The sequence below is a fragment of the Mandrillus leucophaeus genome, unplaced genomic scaffold, assembly GCF_000951045.1.
Source record: "Mandrillus leucophaeus isolate KB7577 unplaced genomic scaffold, Mleu.le_1.0 Scaffold338, whole genome shotgun sequence".
Classification (NCBI taxonomy): domain Eukaryota; kingdom Metazoa; phylum Chordata; class Mammalia; order Primates; family Cercopithecidae; genus Mandrillus; species Mandrillus leucophaeus.
In genome coordinates, this window is record NW_012103565.1 from 1,076,783 (window position 1) to 1,093,767 (window position 16,985).

Genomic DNA, 16,985 nt, shown 5'->3' on the forward strand with positions numbered 1-16,985 from the left:
CGGCGCTGCGATCAACATGGCCGACATTTCCCCTCCGCGGCGTGAGCGGCAGCAATGAACTGTGGGGGATATTTATTCAAGTTAGCCGGAGTGACAGCCGGGCCCGGCCGCGCACAGCCCCGGTTTGCATTAAAGGGGAATCGGCCCGGCCGGCACGGGAGCCAAATACGGGGCTGCCAGGATTGGTCTTGTCAAATTCGTCCTAAGAGGGCCGGTGGGACAGCTGCAGGTTAACTTCCTAAGTCTGGCTCCCGTCTGCTTCCACTAGTACGTTCACATACCCACATTTTGGGTATTAGATTAGGTAGTAAATTTGTCAGTGAAGTTATAAAGTATTAAGGTTGTTAACTACCAAAACCTAGAGAGGAAGCAGGTTTATTCCTGGGCCACCTTTGGAGGAGAGTTTCCTCAGCAGTGGTACAGTATTAACACGTTAACCAAGCCAAACCAACCAAAAGTGAAGCTGCTACTTGGTGACTGTCAGATTATAACGGCTGTGTGTACATGGCTTTAAAAAATGAAAAAAAAAAAAAAAATCTTACATTTTTCTTTTCAGGCTGGATGGAAAGAAAACCATGCAACGTTTATGAATGAACTGAAAAACCTTCAGGCTGAAGGACTTACGACTCTTGGCCAATCCCTAAGGACAGCTTTTGATTTATTAAATTTAAATAGATTAGTAACTGGCATAGACAACTATGGGCAGGTAGGTTGAATAATAAGGTGGCAAAATAGTTGATTTTTCATTTTGTGGAAAAACAGTCCAATCCAAAAACTACATAACATGAAATGCACGTATAAAACATTCCAGATTAAAATAGAATATGCACATTGTTCAAAGGCAAAACTCTTACCCTACTATATATGTTTTATATCCCTCATTTTTTCCCCTTTTAAAATACATTTGTATTCAGGATTAGAATCTGAATCTTTTGCTAAAAATTTGACATACATTGATTTTAATCCCTTGAAAGTTCACTAAAGACCTAAAAGGGAAAGTGTCCTATCTCACCACACTCAAGTTGTGTGTGCAACTATTGTAGTGACTTACAGACACTAGTTAGTGGTCTTCATTTCTATATTAGTAAAGATGTTAGAGGAAATTAATCTGTTTGTTGCATCAGGGTTTAATGTAATCATGCTGTATAACTATTCTGAAAGGTAAGAAGATTTTCACTGGAATACAGTCACTGGCTGAGAACATTAAGTTTTCTCCTTTTGAAGCATACACAGTTAACTATTGCAGGAAGAATTCTGAATTAAATTTCAGGCCTAGAGTTTTAATTTAAACTCCAAACCCTTTGCAAAAAAGACTGCTGGAAAATATGAAAGAACCCTTCGTTTCTTAACCCCCACAGGTCCTTTTATTTCACTTACTTTCATCTATTTGAGGGTAAGAGGAGCTTTAAATCAACAACAATTCACTAAGGAATAATGCAGAGTGGTCTATTGTAACATTTTATGGTATCTTTGCCCTGGAAATAAGAGATACTGAACAACATATAATGTTACATGTAACAAAGGAATATTATTTCCAAGGAGCTCAATTCTTACGTTGTAGTGAAAAGCACTATTCCTGTAATTATATATTGGGTATATGTTGTGTTCTTTTCCCAAGTCCCACGGTCCCCAGTTTTGTGAGTTTCATACATTTCAGGGAAATTCTTTCTGTGACTACAACGTTTATTTGCTTCCTATTGAAGGAAATGAACTTGTTTCTGTTTTAGGAAATTTTAAGCTCCTTAGGGATAACTTCAGTGCTTAAGTATCTTTGGAAATAGCTGAATTTAGTCCTAGAACATTTAAAGTATACATTGAAATTCAGAGTGAGCTTACCAAATTGAACTTCCATCGTTTAATTAGGTAAATATGTACTTTCTTACTACATTAATACTTTTATGTTTTTCCCATCTCTGCTGCTTTTATTTTTGCAACTTTTAGTAATTTAGGTATATTTGCAATGAACTTTTTGGTTTGTTTCTGTAAAATAGTAGTAGATTTCTTTCTCTTTTATATTTCTTTGTGATATGTAGCGCAACACAGTCTTATTGCTTAAAGTTTTCATCCTTACCTCTTTGAGTTCAAAGAGATATTTAAAACTTGCCATTATTTGGTTACCTTGATTTGGTTGTCATGTTGTTAGTGTTATGGCAGAACTATTAGTTTCCTCTTTTTCTGCATCACATTTCATAAGTGGTCAAGGCATTTGGACACATTCACCTCCTACTACCTAGCACAAATACTTCTTAGATTGCTTCCTTCGAAAAACTGCTTGTCATGGAGAGGCTGAGGACATTTGTCATTTAAACCTGTATTTTCCTTTTCCCAGTTGATGTCTGCCCCCAGAGAACACTTTAGTTCTTGTCTGTAAGGCTTATAAAAACTTTGAGGGAAAGGTGGTCCTGTGCTGTTACCACTTTGACCAAGAGAAAAACCTGGAGATTGGGATGTTTTTGCATGTTAGGATTTATTCAACAACAGGGAGATATGATGCTTCTCACTTATTTTGATGAATCAGCAAAGATTGCAAGGCATAATATTATTGCTTATGTCTTGAATTGGCACATTAAAAATGACACTAGCCTTAAGCCACTGTTTTCAAACGAAAATGATAATTTGAGTAAAGAGTATTTAATTGGAAGAAAACATTCTTCCAGAAGATTTTTTTCATCATGAAACTTATCTGATTTAAACATTTCACGTTTTCTGTTCACAAAAAGGATAAATGATTAGGAATTTTGGATGTCTCAAATATTTAATACTAAATATTGTTCATGTGTTTTCTTCTTTGTAAAAGTACTTTGTATCTGCCTGTTTTCTGTGGAATACTTTTATTTTGTAACTTCAATGTTTTTACATAAGTATTTCCCCTTTCCTGCTCTATACTAGGATCTGTGGCGTTCACAGTACTACTTGTATGTAATGTTAGTAGTTGAAGGAAATGAGAAAAGATTAGGTGGAAGATAGAACATATATATTTTATAGAATATCTAAAAACTTTAATGTTCTGAGTTACTTTCTTAAATGTCTATGGGTTAATATATATATGTTTGTATATTTATATAGATATCCACCATTCTGCCACATATATACACATAAATGATTTTTCATAACTAATTACAAGACTATTAAACCTATATTGCATTTGTTAACTTAGTTAACATACCTACAGATAAAACATCTTTGAATTATTAGCTAGGATGCTGTCAGAATTTGCAGGGCATTAGTAAGGTTAAAGTAGCTGAGAAAAAAGAATGGTTCTTAGTGAATGTTTTCCTCAAGCACTTTGGATATCCTACTAAAAAATTCCATGCCTATAGATGTTCTTATAAATATTTAATTTTGATAATCAGTACCATTTACTGATATTTCTACAGTAATGGAACAATGTGTAGCCTTTAGTCAATCTTTTCCTTTATAGCAGTACTTTATTAAATTGCATATAATTGCAGATAAATTTGATACATAATTTTTTCACATGTGTTCAACAGAGTTTCACATAACGCTGATCCTTTGAGAGCTGCTGAAAGTCTGAACCAGCCTTAATATCTGAAATTAGGAAATGTATAAAATGTGAGAGATCTGATTAAAGTTTTATGCGTAGATGAGTTAATTTTCATATTGTTACAGGTCATCCTGTTTTCCATCAATATATATATGTATATTTTTTGAGACAGAGTTTCTCTCTTGTTGCCGAGAATGGAGTACAATGGCGTGATCTCGGCTCACCGCAGCCTCCTCCTCCCGGGTTCAAGCCATTCTCATGCTTCAGCCTCCTTGAGCAGCTGAGATTACAGGCTTGAGCCACCATGTCTGGTTAATTTTGAATTTTTAGTGGAGACTGGGTTTCTGGTCAGGCTGGTCTTGAACTTGTGAACTCAGGTGATCCGCCTGCCTTGGCCTCCCAGAGTGCTAGGATTACAGGCGTGAGCCACAGTGCGCAGTCCAGTATTTTCAACATTGTCTTTTTTTCAGTAAATTAGGTTAGTTAAGATTAGCCAATAAATCTTACTCTGGCCTGCAAGTGCATTTTTGTTACTGACCTGACTCCACACCCCCGCTACCTGAAGTATACTAGTACTAATTAAATTGTTCCAGGAGTTAGAATGGCACCTTTCCTACTCTATGCCCTTGGTGAAGACAATCCTTGACAGATATCTTAAAAGGAGATAAAATATGTGCTTAATTTTTTCAGGAGTTTCTGTGGTGAATGTTTACCTCATTGAAAAATGGTGACTTTCAGACAATGTCAAATTTAATGATTCTCGGGGAAAAGAATTTTAAAGAATTTTATTTTTGAGCATAAAGGTCTACTTTGTAAACTTAGGAGATAATACAGTTATAGTTCTAATACTACTTTTTTTTCCTTTACCTAAATAGTACCCATTTAATAGATGGTGTGAAATACAGGCTTTGAAGGCTGGCAGGTGAAGTAGTGAGAACTCCATTTCCATTTAGGTGTTTGGTTTCTCTTAGATTATCAACAAATATATGAATAAGAGTTTGATATTTATTAAGCTATAGACATCTTTTCAAATGAAAGTCAGTTAATTACTATACCTGAAATACTGCTGTGTTGAATATAAACTGGAAACACAATGATGAATGGTATTTTGTAAATTTTTAAATTCCTTTAATTAAAATTTTTTTTTAAATTGTGGTAAGAAACACCTGACAAAATTTACCATCTTAACCATTTTTAAGTGTGGAGTTCAGTAGTGTTAAGTATATTCATATTGCTGGGCAACCAATATCCAGAACTTTTTTATCTTGCAAAATTGAAACTCTGTGTCGAGTAACTCCCAGTCCCTGGAAACCTCTATTCTAATTTCTGTTTTTATGAATTTGTCTACTCTGGATATCACAGTTAAGTGAAATCGTACAGTATTTGCCTTTTAGACAGGCTCATTTCACTTATCATAATGTTCTCAACATTCATTTATGTTTTAGCATGTCAGGATTTTCATCCTTTTTAAGGCTGAATAATACTCTATTGTATGTACCACGTTTTGCTTGTCCACATATCCCTTGATAGTCACTTGGGTTGCTTCCACTTCTTGGCTGTTGTGAATAATACTGCAATGAACATGTGTGTGTAAATAACTTTTTTGAGATCCTGCTTCTAGTTCTTTTGGATATATACCCTGAAATGAAATTACTGGATCATATTGTAATTCTATTTTAAATTTTTTGAGAAAGTACCATACCGTTTTTTATAGCAGTTGTACCATTTTACATTCCTACCAACAGTGCACAAGGGTTACACTTTCTATATATCTTCACTAACACAATTTTCTATTTTTTTTTGACATTAGCCATCCTAATGGGTGTGAGGTTGTATCTCACTGTGGTTTTTATTTACATTTCCCTAATTATTTATGTTAAGCATCAACATAACGCTTGTTGGCCATTTGTACACCGTCTTTGAAGACAAGTCCTTTGCCCATTTTAAAGTTGTTTTTTGTTGTTGAGTTTTAGGATTTCTTTATATTTTCTGGATATTAATCCCGTATCAGATATATGATTTGCAAATATTTTCTCCCATTATGTAGTTTGCTTTTTCACTCTGTTGTTTCTTCAATACACAAAGTTTTTAATTTTTATATGGTCCAATTTATGTATTTTTACTTTCATTGCCTGTACCTTTGGTGTCTTCCACAAAATCATTGCTAAATGCAATGTCACTGAAGCTTTTCTCCTGTGTTTTAAGAGTTTTATAGCTTTAGATCTTCTGTTTAGGTCTTTAATCTATTTTGAATTAATTTTTGTATATGGTATAAGGTAAGGGTCCAACTTCATTCTTGTGCATATAGATATCCGGTCCCCTCCACCATATGTTGAAGAGGCTGCCCTTTCCCCGTTGAATGGTCTCTGCAAATCCCTGAACTTTTGAACCTCAATAATTATTGTTGGTGGAGAGGGCACTCTCCTGTCAAACTTGTTTAAATGTTTTTTCCCCATCTTTATTGTGTAAAAGAAGAGCAATGGCTGGAAATGTGAAAATTGGAATCCCAATCTTGGCCTTGCCATTGAATTATTATGTAACATTGAGCATTCACATTACTATTTTGAGCCTCTGCTGCTTCTTATTCCAAGTTGGCAATAATGAAACCATTGTACCTTTAATATAGAATTGATGAGAGATTTAAATGGGATGATATATTTAAAATGTACTTTAAAAATTAGGATGTGCTCACTAGACAAAAGCATCCTTTTCCCCCAAAAGATTAGTATATTTACCTCATTTTCTATTTTTTTCAGCTTTAAATTTGAAATTAAAATTATAAAAATCTTTAAAGCTGATTATTACTTGCTTTAAAAATCTGTTAGTATCATGAAGTGTATATTTTGACTTGAGCTTTGTATTCTATCCCAGAAAAGCAGCTGTGAAAGAAAAGTAATATAACTTGGCCAAAGTTGTCTCAGTGGCATTTAATAAGCATAGGATGGTGTTTTTAAAGAAGTGTTAAATGAAAACAATTTAAATGATTTAGCAGATAAGTCAGAAAGTTATTCTTTTGCAAGAATACTTATGTGAAAAAAGCACATGCTTTAGGATTCTTTCAAATAGGGAGCTCCCCCTAGTGCGTTTTAGATGAGATTTACACAAGTTTGATTTGCAGGGAACCTTTTAGGAGCACATCTGTTGGGTAAATCAAGGGATGTTTTAATAAGATTTAACTGAGCTCAAAGTAGTACAAAATGAATATGATTTATTTCCTGTAGAGCATTAATTTAATGGTGCTATAATTTAAATGGAAAGGAGTATCCCCAAACCCAGATTTTATTTTCTTTCAAAATATTTGCTACAATATTTCTTCAGAATTTTATACTCTAAATCTGTTTTGTAAAAGAAAAAAATTCTCCAGTCATGAACTAAAAAAAAAAAAAAAAGGAAAAGAAAAATGAACTATCCTAGGGACGTTACTGCCACCTTTTTTTTTTTTAGGTGGCGTTTCACTCTTGTTGCCCAGGCTGGACTGCAATGGCGTAATCTTGGTTCGCTGCAACCTCTGCCTCCCAGGTTCAAGCAATTCTCCTGCTTCAGCCTCATGAGTAGCTGGGATCACAGGCTCCCACCACCACCCCCAGCTAATTTTTATGTATTTTTAGCAGAGACGGGGTTTCGCCATGTTGGCCAAGCTGGTCTCAAACTCCTGACCTCAGGTGATCCGCCCACCTCGGCTTCCCAAAGGGCTGGGATTTACAGGCATGAGCCAGTGCGCCCGGCCATTATTGCATTCTTAATTAGAAATTGTTTGAAACAAATCTTAAATGCAAAAGTCAAAAATAGGCTGGGTGCCATGGTTCACGCCTGTAATCCCAGCACTTTGGGAGGCTAAGGCAGATGGATCACTTGAGGTCAGGAGTTTGAGACCATCCTAGACAATGTGGTGAAACCCTGTCTCTACTGGGGAAAAAAAAAAAAAATATTAGCTGGGTGTGGTGGCATGTGCTCATAGTCCTAGCTACTCAGGACTTTCCCAGTTGGAGAATCACTTGAACCCCGGAGGTGGAGATTGCAGTGAGCTGAGATGGTGTCACTGCACTCCAGCTTGGGCAATAGGCTGTCTCAAAACAAAAAAACAAACAAAAAACCAAATAATAGATTCTACTTCTCCTTTAAAGAGCGTTTTACTTTCTTTAGATATAGGAGAATGTCGATAATTATGTATTAAATTATATACAGCTGGAAATTAAAAGATCAGGAACAAATCTAATATTTGACAGAATTGAACTTATGTATTTTGAATTAAGGTCATTTGTGGTCAAAATTAGTTAAAAGGATTATTTAGTCTTGTTTAGTCATGTTCATGTCAAATTTCTCCAAAGAGATTATATAATATTTTATAATTTGAAATGTTTCTCAAATATATAAATGTTTCTCAAATATATGATTTTTGGCTATGATAACCTTGACTCAGATTTATACTCTACAATTAGTCTTGGTGGACTTTTCTTGTTTTTGGGGGCTTTTTAATTTAAAAAATTCTTAGATACAAAGTCCCTCTCTGTTACCTAGGCTGGTCTTGAACTCCTGGGCTTAAGCAGTCTTCCCACCATAGCCTTTGGAGGAGCTGGGACTGCAGGCTCTTGCCATTGTACTCAGCTTAAAAAAGTAATTCCCTCATATAAACTTTGTATTTGTTTAGTCTTACTATTAGTCTATAAAAGTTTGCCATGGTTGCCAGACTTTAAACAAAATACTAATTTTTAAAAGAATTTTGTTTTGGTTTGTATTTTCTGATCTTTCTCTAACATTTCTACTGAGATGTAATTTAAATACACAAATCTGAAGTGTGAAGCTTAGTGAATTTTAAAATATACACTCTTAAAAAAATTGAACATTTGCATCTACTGACAAGTTTTAATTACTGTCAGTAGTTTTATTATGATTATTTTCATAGGGCTTTACAATGGAAATTATTTTAGAAGTTTACTCAATTTTTCTCATTTTGTTGGTAAAGAAAAGGCCTAGAAAGGTTAAGAGGCTTAATTTCTACACTTTTATGAAATATTTTAAAAAATTGTAATTGGTGATAGAACAGTTATGCAGATTTTATTAAGGATTTGTATATTATTTAATAACATTTTATTTAAATGTATAACCAGTGGATCTGATTTGCTTTCTTCAGTTTTGTCTATAGTTCTATAATGCAGTATGATTTCTTTCAGTTCTTGTTTGAAAGTTACACTTCTCATTTTGTCTCTGTTACATTTAGTCTTTCTTGTAACATTCTATCTAAATACTATTTGTTACAAAATTAACTTTAGTTGGATTCCTTCCTCCCTTTGTTTGGCAGAAAGTAAATGAATTTAGGGCAGCCGTCCCCAGCCTTTTTGGCACCAGGCTGGTTTTGTGAAAGACAGTTTTTCGATGGATTGGTAGAGGTGGTTGGGATGGTTTCAGATGAAACTTTTCCACCTCAGGTCATCAGGCATTAGAGTCTCATAGGAGCGCATAACCTAGACCCCTTGCATGCAGAGTTCACAGTAGGGTTCGTGCTTCTATAAGAATCTAATGCTGCTGCTGATCTAACAGGAGGCGGAGCCCAAACGGTAATGCTCACTTGCCCACTGCTCACCTGCTGTGCTGACCATTCCTAATAGGGTCCGGGGGTTGGGGACCCCGATATAGGGAATAAACTAGGGAAGACTTCTTAGTGGCATCTGAAGAATAAAAGTTTACTGAGAACCCAGAACCATTTGCAGGTTAGGAGACAATGCAGAGTGAAGATCATGATCAATGGCCAGATGCGGTGGCTCATGCCTAGTAATCCCAGCACTTTGGGAGGTTGAGGCAGGTGGATCACCTGAGGTCAGATGTTCGAGACCAGCCTGGCCAGCGTGGTGAAACACTGTCTCTACTAAAAATACAAAAATTAGCCAGGCATGGTGGCGGGTGCCTGTAATCCCAGCTACAGGCACCCTCAGGAAGCTGAGGCAGGAGAATCGCTTGAACCCAGGAGGCGAAGGTTGCAGTGAGCTGAGATTGTACCATTGCACTCCAGCCTGGGCGACAAGAACGAAACTCCATCTCAAAAAAAAAAAAAAAAAAAAAAAATTCCTGGTCAGAAACATAGGAGGGGCTGTCCCTGTGGCTTACACCTGTAATCTCAGCACTTTGGGAGGTTGAGGAGGGAGGATCACTAGAGGCCAGGAGTTCAAGTCCAGCCCATCTCTACCCAAAACACAAAAATTAGCCAGGCATGGTGGTGCATTCCTGCAATCCCAGCTACTCAGGTGGCTGAGGCAGGAGAGTTGCTTGAACCTAGGAGGTGGAGGTTGCTGTGAGCCAAGATTGTGCCACTGTACTCCAGCCTGGGTGACAGAGTGGGACTCTGTCTCAAAAATAATAAAAACAAAAAAAGTGGGGGGAGACCTGGGGATGTAAGGGATAGTTGACAGGATTTTATACTGTAATTAAGGCCTAGATTCTAATAATATACATATGTATTTAATGGCACTTTTTGATTTTGTGCTACTTAGTTTAAGTTTCTGATGTGTAGCTAGTTAATATAGGGCTATTAACCTTGTTCATCAGTCGATTTTTCCAGTGTAGTATGCCAACTAGTATTAGGGTTACATTTATAACTTTTTGCCTGGAGAGTTTTTTAATGAATTAACTACCATATTTTCATTTGACTTTAGGTAGTTTCAAAAATTTCTAAGCATTATGTCTTAAGATTCAGGAAAATAAGACCAGATCCACTTACGAATTTCCATTCCATTCGTGACCTGACAAGTCATATAACCTCTCAGCCTCACTTTCCCCACTAGACAAATAGAATGAAAAGACCTATCTTGCGGAATTGTGATAAAGATTAAGGGATGTACAACATAATTTATTATTGTAATACAACCTATTAATCATTTTTATGAATTTTCTCTTATTTGAATTTTAAAAATTAAAATTGTGGGGTACTAGAGGTTTTTTTAATGTTGCTTTTTTCAGAACAAGGAGCATGGTGATATGGAAAGAACTGCTGTATTAGAACTGACTGTGCCTCATTCTGTCACTCACTAGCTTGTATTGTATTGAAAAGTCCCTTAACCTCTCTGAGCATCAAGTTTCTCATCCATAGAATTGTGATTATACCAACCCTTAAATTTTGTGAGGATTCGAAGTAATATTTGTTAATCATCTCGCAAAAGTGCCTGCGAGGCACATGGTAGGAGCTCGTTTATGATGATGACCATCATCTCCAATATTATGGTAAACACTTAACAGGATAAAAGCTTTTTAGTCTGAAACTTTTGACAAAAACAGAATTAAGGTTGTTCCATAACCCATCATATAGTCATGTATCGCTTAACAATGGAGATATGTTCTGAGAACTGCACCATTAGGCAGACTGTTGTGGGAACATCATAGAGTATACCTACAGAAACCTAGATGGGATAGACGACTATATACCTAGGCTATATGGTGTATGACCCATTGCTCCTAGACTCTACATCTACCCGTATAGCATGTAACTGTACTGATTGCTGTAGGCAGTTTTTAACGCTTGCAAGCATTCATGTCTCTGAACAGATATAAACATTGACAAATACAGTAGAAATATGGTATGAAAGATTAAAAAATGGTATACCTGGATAGGGCACTTACCATGAATGTAGCTTGCACACTGGCAGTTGCTCTGGGTGGGTGAGTGAGTTCGTGGTGAATGAAGTGAAGGTCTGAAACAGTACACTGCTGTAGACTTACTGTACACTTAGGCTACACTAAATTTATTAAGGAAAATTTTCTCTGCAATAATAAATTAACCTTAGCTTACTGCAACTTTATAAACTTAAAGTTTTAAAACTTTTTAACCTTTTTTAGTAAGAGTTAAGATACAAACACAGCTGCAAAAAATATGTATATCCTTCTGTAAGTGTTTTTCTATTTTTTAAATTTTTGTTTTTAAAAAAAAAAAACAACTTTTTTTTTTTTTTTGAGACAGAGTCTCGCTCTGTCACCCAGGCTGCAGGGCAGTGGCGCGATCTCTGCTCACTGCAAGCTCCGCCTCCTGGGTTCACGCCATTCTCCCGCCTCAGCCTCCTAAGTAGCTGGGACTACAGGCGCCTGGCACCACACCCGGCTAGTTTTGTTTTTTTTTTTTGTATTTTTAGTAGAGACGGGTTTCACCATGTTAGCCAGGATGGCCTCGATCTCCTGACCTCATGATCCGCCTGCCTTGGCCTCCCAAAGTGCTAGGATTACAGGCGTGAGCCACCGCGCCCGACCTTTGTTAAAAACTAAGACTCACTCATTATCTTAGGCTTACACAGGGTCAGGATCATTAAGATGTCAGGAAGCGATAGGAATTTTTCAGCTGTGTTATAATCCTACAGGACCACTGTCATGCATGTGGTGGTCTGTCATTGACCAAAATGTTATGTGGTGTGTTACTGTACATCCATCATGAGAAGACTTAAGTAGCTATCCAGTTTTTCTAGCTAAAGTAATTTTCAGAGCAAGAAAGGTTTTAAACTTCTTTAAGAAAATTTAGGGTTTATTTCTAGGACTTTGTATATTTTAGAATTCACACTGGTGATGGTTGGGATGGGGGTGTAGGGGAGGTGCTTTTCTCCAGAAGAAATGTCAAGTGTAAAATGTATAATTCATTTTATTTGTTGTGTAGATTTATGTAGGAAAAGACATAGTAGGATAGGCCTAGGAAGGATTTTTTTGTATGAAGTTTTTTTTTAAAGGGCATATATGATTGGAAATATGATTATTGGTATATGGAGAGAGATAATTGTACATGAAAAGTACTATAACTTAAAAAATCTCACAGTTAAGAGGATTAGTTGTAACCAACAGACAAATTTATGTCAGTCTAGTGATTAGTCCTATCAAAAATTACTCGAGCCTTTACATACCTGTTTTTATTGCCTGTTTTATCTGTGACATTTTGACATCTTCTTTCTATTAGTTTTGCCCAAATGAGGTGTGGGACTCAGTGAAGGTCCTTGGAAGGATTATATTTTCTATAAAGCTTTATTATGGACATGAAAACAGTTCTGAATATGTGAGAAAAAGTAATTGTAGTACTATTAGGTGATGCAATTTGTAGCTAGGAAATGACAGGATTGATGCTGGTGTGTTAGAGTAAAACTTTATCTTAAAGTGAGTGAACCTTGTTACATACTAGGAAACAACAACAGTCTTATGGTTATTCTGGGGTTTCAACACTGGAAACATCTAATAGCAGAATTATTCTGAAATAATTGAAAACAATCTCTTTTAAATAAGGAATTGAAGATAGTTGAATATGTAGTGTGAAAGGTTAGGCTGCAGATGACGGTGATGTTGCAAGATAATGACAAGGGTACATTACTTTTGGATTATCAGGAATTAGCAAAATGATGTCTTGGTGTCCTCTGGTAATTTCTGAGTTGTGAACTATCTTGCTCATTTACATACTTTGGCAGATAATGAAATAATGAATGTAAAATTTTGAATTCTGTGCAATCACATTTCTTAAACCAATAAGTTAGAAAGGAAAACCAAGAGATTGCATCCACAAAATCAGGCCTAAATAGGTAGTAGAAAGAATAGAAGGTCTTTATTCTAAATTTTATTGTTAATTCAGAATGGGTAGTATCTAATCACAAATGAGATTATAGTGAATAGAAATCTTAATGTAACAAATGATTATCTTGCCATGTTCTTAAAGTTTCCATTTTAATGAGCTATAGTAACATTCTAAAACATGTAGCAATCTGTGCAGTCATCCATATGTGACATCTGCTGCTTCATGAAGTGCATTTCTAAGGTAAAACTATTGGTGGATTTGTATGTATAGTTAGGAAGGCTTATAAAACATTTTTTAAAATGATAAGCACAAGTATTATGTAGTACGATTTTTTTGTTTCCTGAAAATGTTATCTGCTTTGAAAATTTTAAATCTACAAACACATGGGAAGGTGTTTAGCACAAGCATCAATACATGTTTCAGTCAGAATCTAGCAAGAATGGATTCTTAAAAACTTTTACTCACGTACATATACTTGTGTAATGGATTTAGAGAAATTTGTTTCCTCCTAAAAAATCTTAGCGAAGTTGGGTTAGTACCATTTCTTTCCTTGAAAACAAAAAATCCATGTTTTTTACAAACCAGGGCCCCTTAAAACTAATTTCACATTATGTCTTTTTTTTGTTATTATTATTTTTGAGACACAGTCTCGCTCTATCGCCCAGGCTAGAGTGCAGTGGCATGATCTTGGCTCACTGTAATCTCTGCCTTTCAGGTTCAAACAATTATTGTGCCTCAGCCTTCCCAGTAGCTGGGATTACAGGCAAGTGCTACCACACCTGACTAATTTTTGTGTTTTTAGTAGAGACAATGTTTCACCATGTTGGCCAGGGTGGTCTGGAACTCCTGACCTCAAGTGATCCTCCTGCCTCAGCCTCCCAGAGTTTTCGATTACAGGTGTGAACCATCACGCCTGGCCTCATCTTATGCCTTACCGATTATTTTCAGATTGGCCTTCAGCCATAGCATGTGGGAAACAATATACTGTCAGAGTTTTCCAAGTGCTTATCATGAATTTTTTTTCTTTTTAAAATTTAATGCTTTATTGCTAACTTTTCTGATCTGAAACACTTATTAGGCAGTTCTTCATTTTCAGTTGTAGTCTTTTAAGGTATCTATGTAGAAGGCTGTCATAGAATGCCATCTTCTTTTGTAGGACAGTTGTGTGTGGAAATTGATTTTTTATTTTTTTTTTGAGACCATATTTGTAGTGTGATGTTTAGAAGGAAGTAACCAGAATGGTTTTCATGTGCTTCCTTGCCCTACATTCAGGGTCTGCTTGTGATAGTGTTTAAAATTGAATTCAGTGCTGAGTTCAAGATGGGATTTAACCAGACTTTTACAAAGGTGGTATCTGTAGATTTTGTGGCAGTCAGCAACCCAAGGAGGTGATTAATCATGAGAGACTGGACAGATTTCTTTTAGGTCAAATAAAATTTTACCATTATTGCTGTATAACTCCATTCACCTATCTTTTGAAAATATGTTTACATCTTGGCTTTTACGTATACTTTTTTTTTTAAAAAAGCATATTTCTAACATGTTTTTTATTACATGCTTCACTAGAACAAAATTTTCCCAAGTTATTATTATCCAGTGCATCCTGAAATCTTGGCCTCAAGCAGTCCTCCCACCTCGGCCTCCCAAAGTGCTAGGATTACAGGTGTGAGCCACCGTGCCTGGCCCCAGTTCATGTAATGTATGTGTTAGATTCTTATAATATTACTATTTATTAAGTAAAGTTATATTTCTGATAGCTTAATTACTCCTTATATGCCAGCGTAAACACTATTTGCCTGGCACTACTTTTTAGGTATTCCCCAGACCAGTTTATTAATTTTATTCAAACTTTAGATTCCAGTTCAAGTATAAAACTCAAATTCTGCCAAATTATTAATATTTCAGATATAGTGAGTTTATGTTACTGTCTTTTGCAGTTATACTTAGTCCTATCAATTATTGAATTTCCCTAATGTTAATTTTTTTTTTACCAAGTCAAACTTTAGTAATTCTGCAGTTCTTATGGTGACTTATGATTTCTTACATTGTTACTCTTCAGTCTATTATTAAATCAAATTCCAGGATGGAGTTCCTTAGTCATTACATTAAAACAAATGTATGGAATTCCCCCCTACTTTTGTTCAAGTAGTAGTATTCCATCTGTTTTTAATGCTGTTGTATTTTTAACATAAGGAATTATGTGGTTGAATAAAGGAATTGTATTGGAACACACTTGTGTAACGGAGTTACTTGAAACTAAAAATATATTTCTTATATTGTGGAATTCTAACATGTTTTGCTGTAACTGTAGACCTTAATGTATTCTGTTACCAGATTTTCATATACTAGCAGGTTTTATTTTAGAATACTAAACACTTTAATTTTGAAGAGTATTTGTTTTGAACGTATAATAAATGCACATGGTTAAAAAAAGTTGAAGTATTATAAAAAATCACACAGTTGTTTACTTCTTTTCTATGGAGGCAATCATTGCTAACCAGTTTCTAATGTATCCTTCAGAGATCTTTTTTATGTGGTCAAAGGTATTATTTTACAAGCGTTAATGTCTTAAGATGAATATTTTAGAGTTTGACATCAAAAGACTCATTTATACTACACTACTTGAGATTTTAACAATAAAAGTACTAATCTTACTGAAATCTAAAACAAACATAAAATTTGTAATTCTGGCCTTGGAATATTGATTTAAATGTAAGCCCGTCAGGCCTTTATTGACTTAAGTAATTCTATTTTGTTTGTAGTATGTTATTACCCAGTTAGTGTGTTTATCGCCATAATTTAATGAACCTCTTCCACCTTTAAAAAAATTAACAGTATTAATGACAATGAATTATTGACTTGACAAACATGATTAGCACATCAGAAGATTTTATGACCTGTTTAAGGGTATGGTAACATTCCTATGCCGCTCCTCCACTACATTTTTCAGTTTCTTAGGTAAGTGAAAATAATTCTTTTCTTGAGATCAGGTTAGTTTATATTTGGAGGAAATTACCTTTTTTTAATATTTTCAAATTTTTTTTCCAAAATAATTTGTAACATTTCAAAAGCATTTTCTTTCAAAAATAACATAGGTTCTAATAGATAGTATCTATTTATGTTAATTATATTCTTTAAATTTGCTTATTGAGATTTTTATGCTTTAACTGAGTAATTTAACACCATGGTAATTGGTTGTTGAGGGAACTGTAATAGGAAGTTTTAAGTGAAGTAAAAGGTTTTGCTTTATATTATCCTGTGGCAGAACTCTTACTTGAGTTTTTTGACCAAAATTAAAATGAAAAATTTTTAATGACAGAAAGATTGACTCCCATTAGTAAGTAGCTCTAGAGCTAGAACATTATATTTTGCATTGTATTTTCTAGTGATATGTTTGGATTTCTTTATGACAGGAACCACTGCTCTGAGAATAAAACATGTGAATTTATTCTGCTAATAGCAAAAGTAAACTTTTAGTCCCTCTACTGGCTGTCTTTGTTGTAGCAGAGCTTAGTTTTTTTTGTTTGTTTGTTTTTGTTTTTGTTTTTGTTTTTAATATATCTTATTGTAATTATGATAAAAGCTATTTATAACTTTATGGCCAAGGTGAATATTGACATAAATTCTAAAGGATTGTCTCCCAGCTGAGTGACTTTATAAACATACTTAGGAATAACAATGTAAAATAATTGCTCATAAATGTAAGGATTTGGGAATTATTAAATTGCATAGGCTTGACACCAGATAGTGAGTAACATTATATTGCGGTAATTAAGTTGTAACTCTCTTTTAGACTTTGGAGGTATTAAAACTTTATTTTTTTTAAAACATGACAAAAATCTTACAGTACTGGCAGACAACTAAAACTTTTTTAATTTGCTGGGTAAACAATGTTGACAGAAAAAGATGGCATTATGCAGCGAGGAACAGTGTAAAATAGTATATAAGGAAACTTTC

At 34.9% G+C, this 16,985-nt stretch overlaps 1 protein-coding gene across 2 annotated transcripts in view; it reads left to right on the forward strand.

The window, feature by feature from the left end:
- The first annotated feature begins 165 nt into the window (after nucleotides 1-165).
- The window catches only part of INTS6 (integrator complex subunit 6), an 89,938-nt gene continuing 73,118 nt past the window's right edge, over nucleotides 166-16,985 (forward strand). Inside the window, exons 1-2 of one of the 2 annotated variants that reach the window (XM_011988760.1) lie at nucleotides 166-229; nucleotides 557-706. In XM_011988760.1, coding sequence (XP_011844150.1) covers nucleotides 587-706 — 120 coding nt within the window. In that variant the 5' untranslated portion in view covers nucleotides 166-229; nucleotides 557-586. Of the gene's footprint in view, nucleotides 230-548; nucleotides 707-16,985 lie in introns of those variants that run through there. The other variant, XM_011988761.1, reaches the window with a different exon arrangement.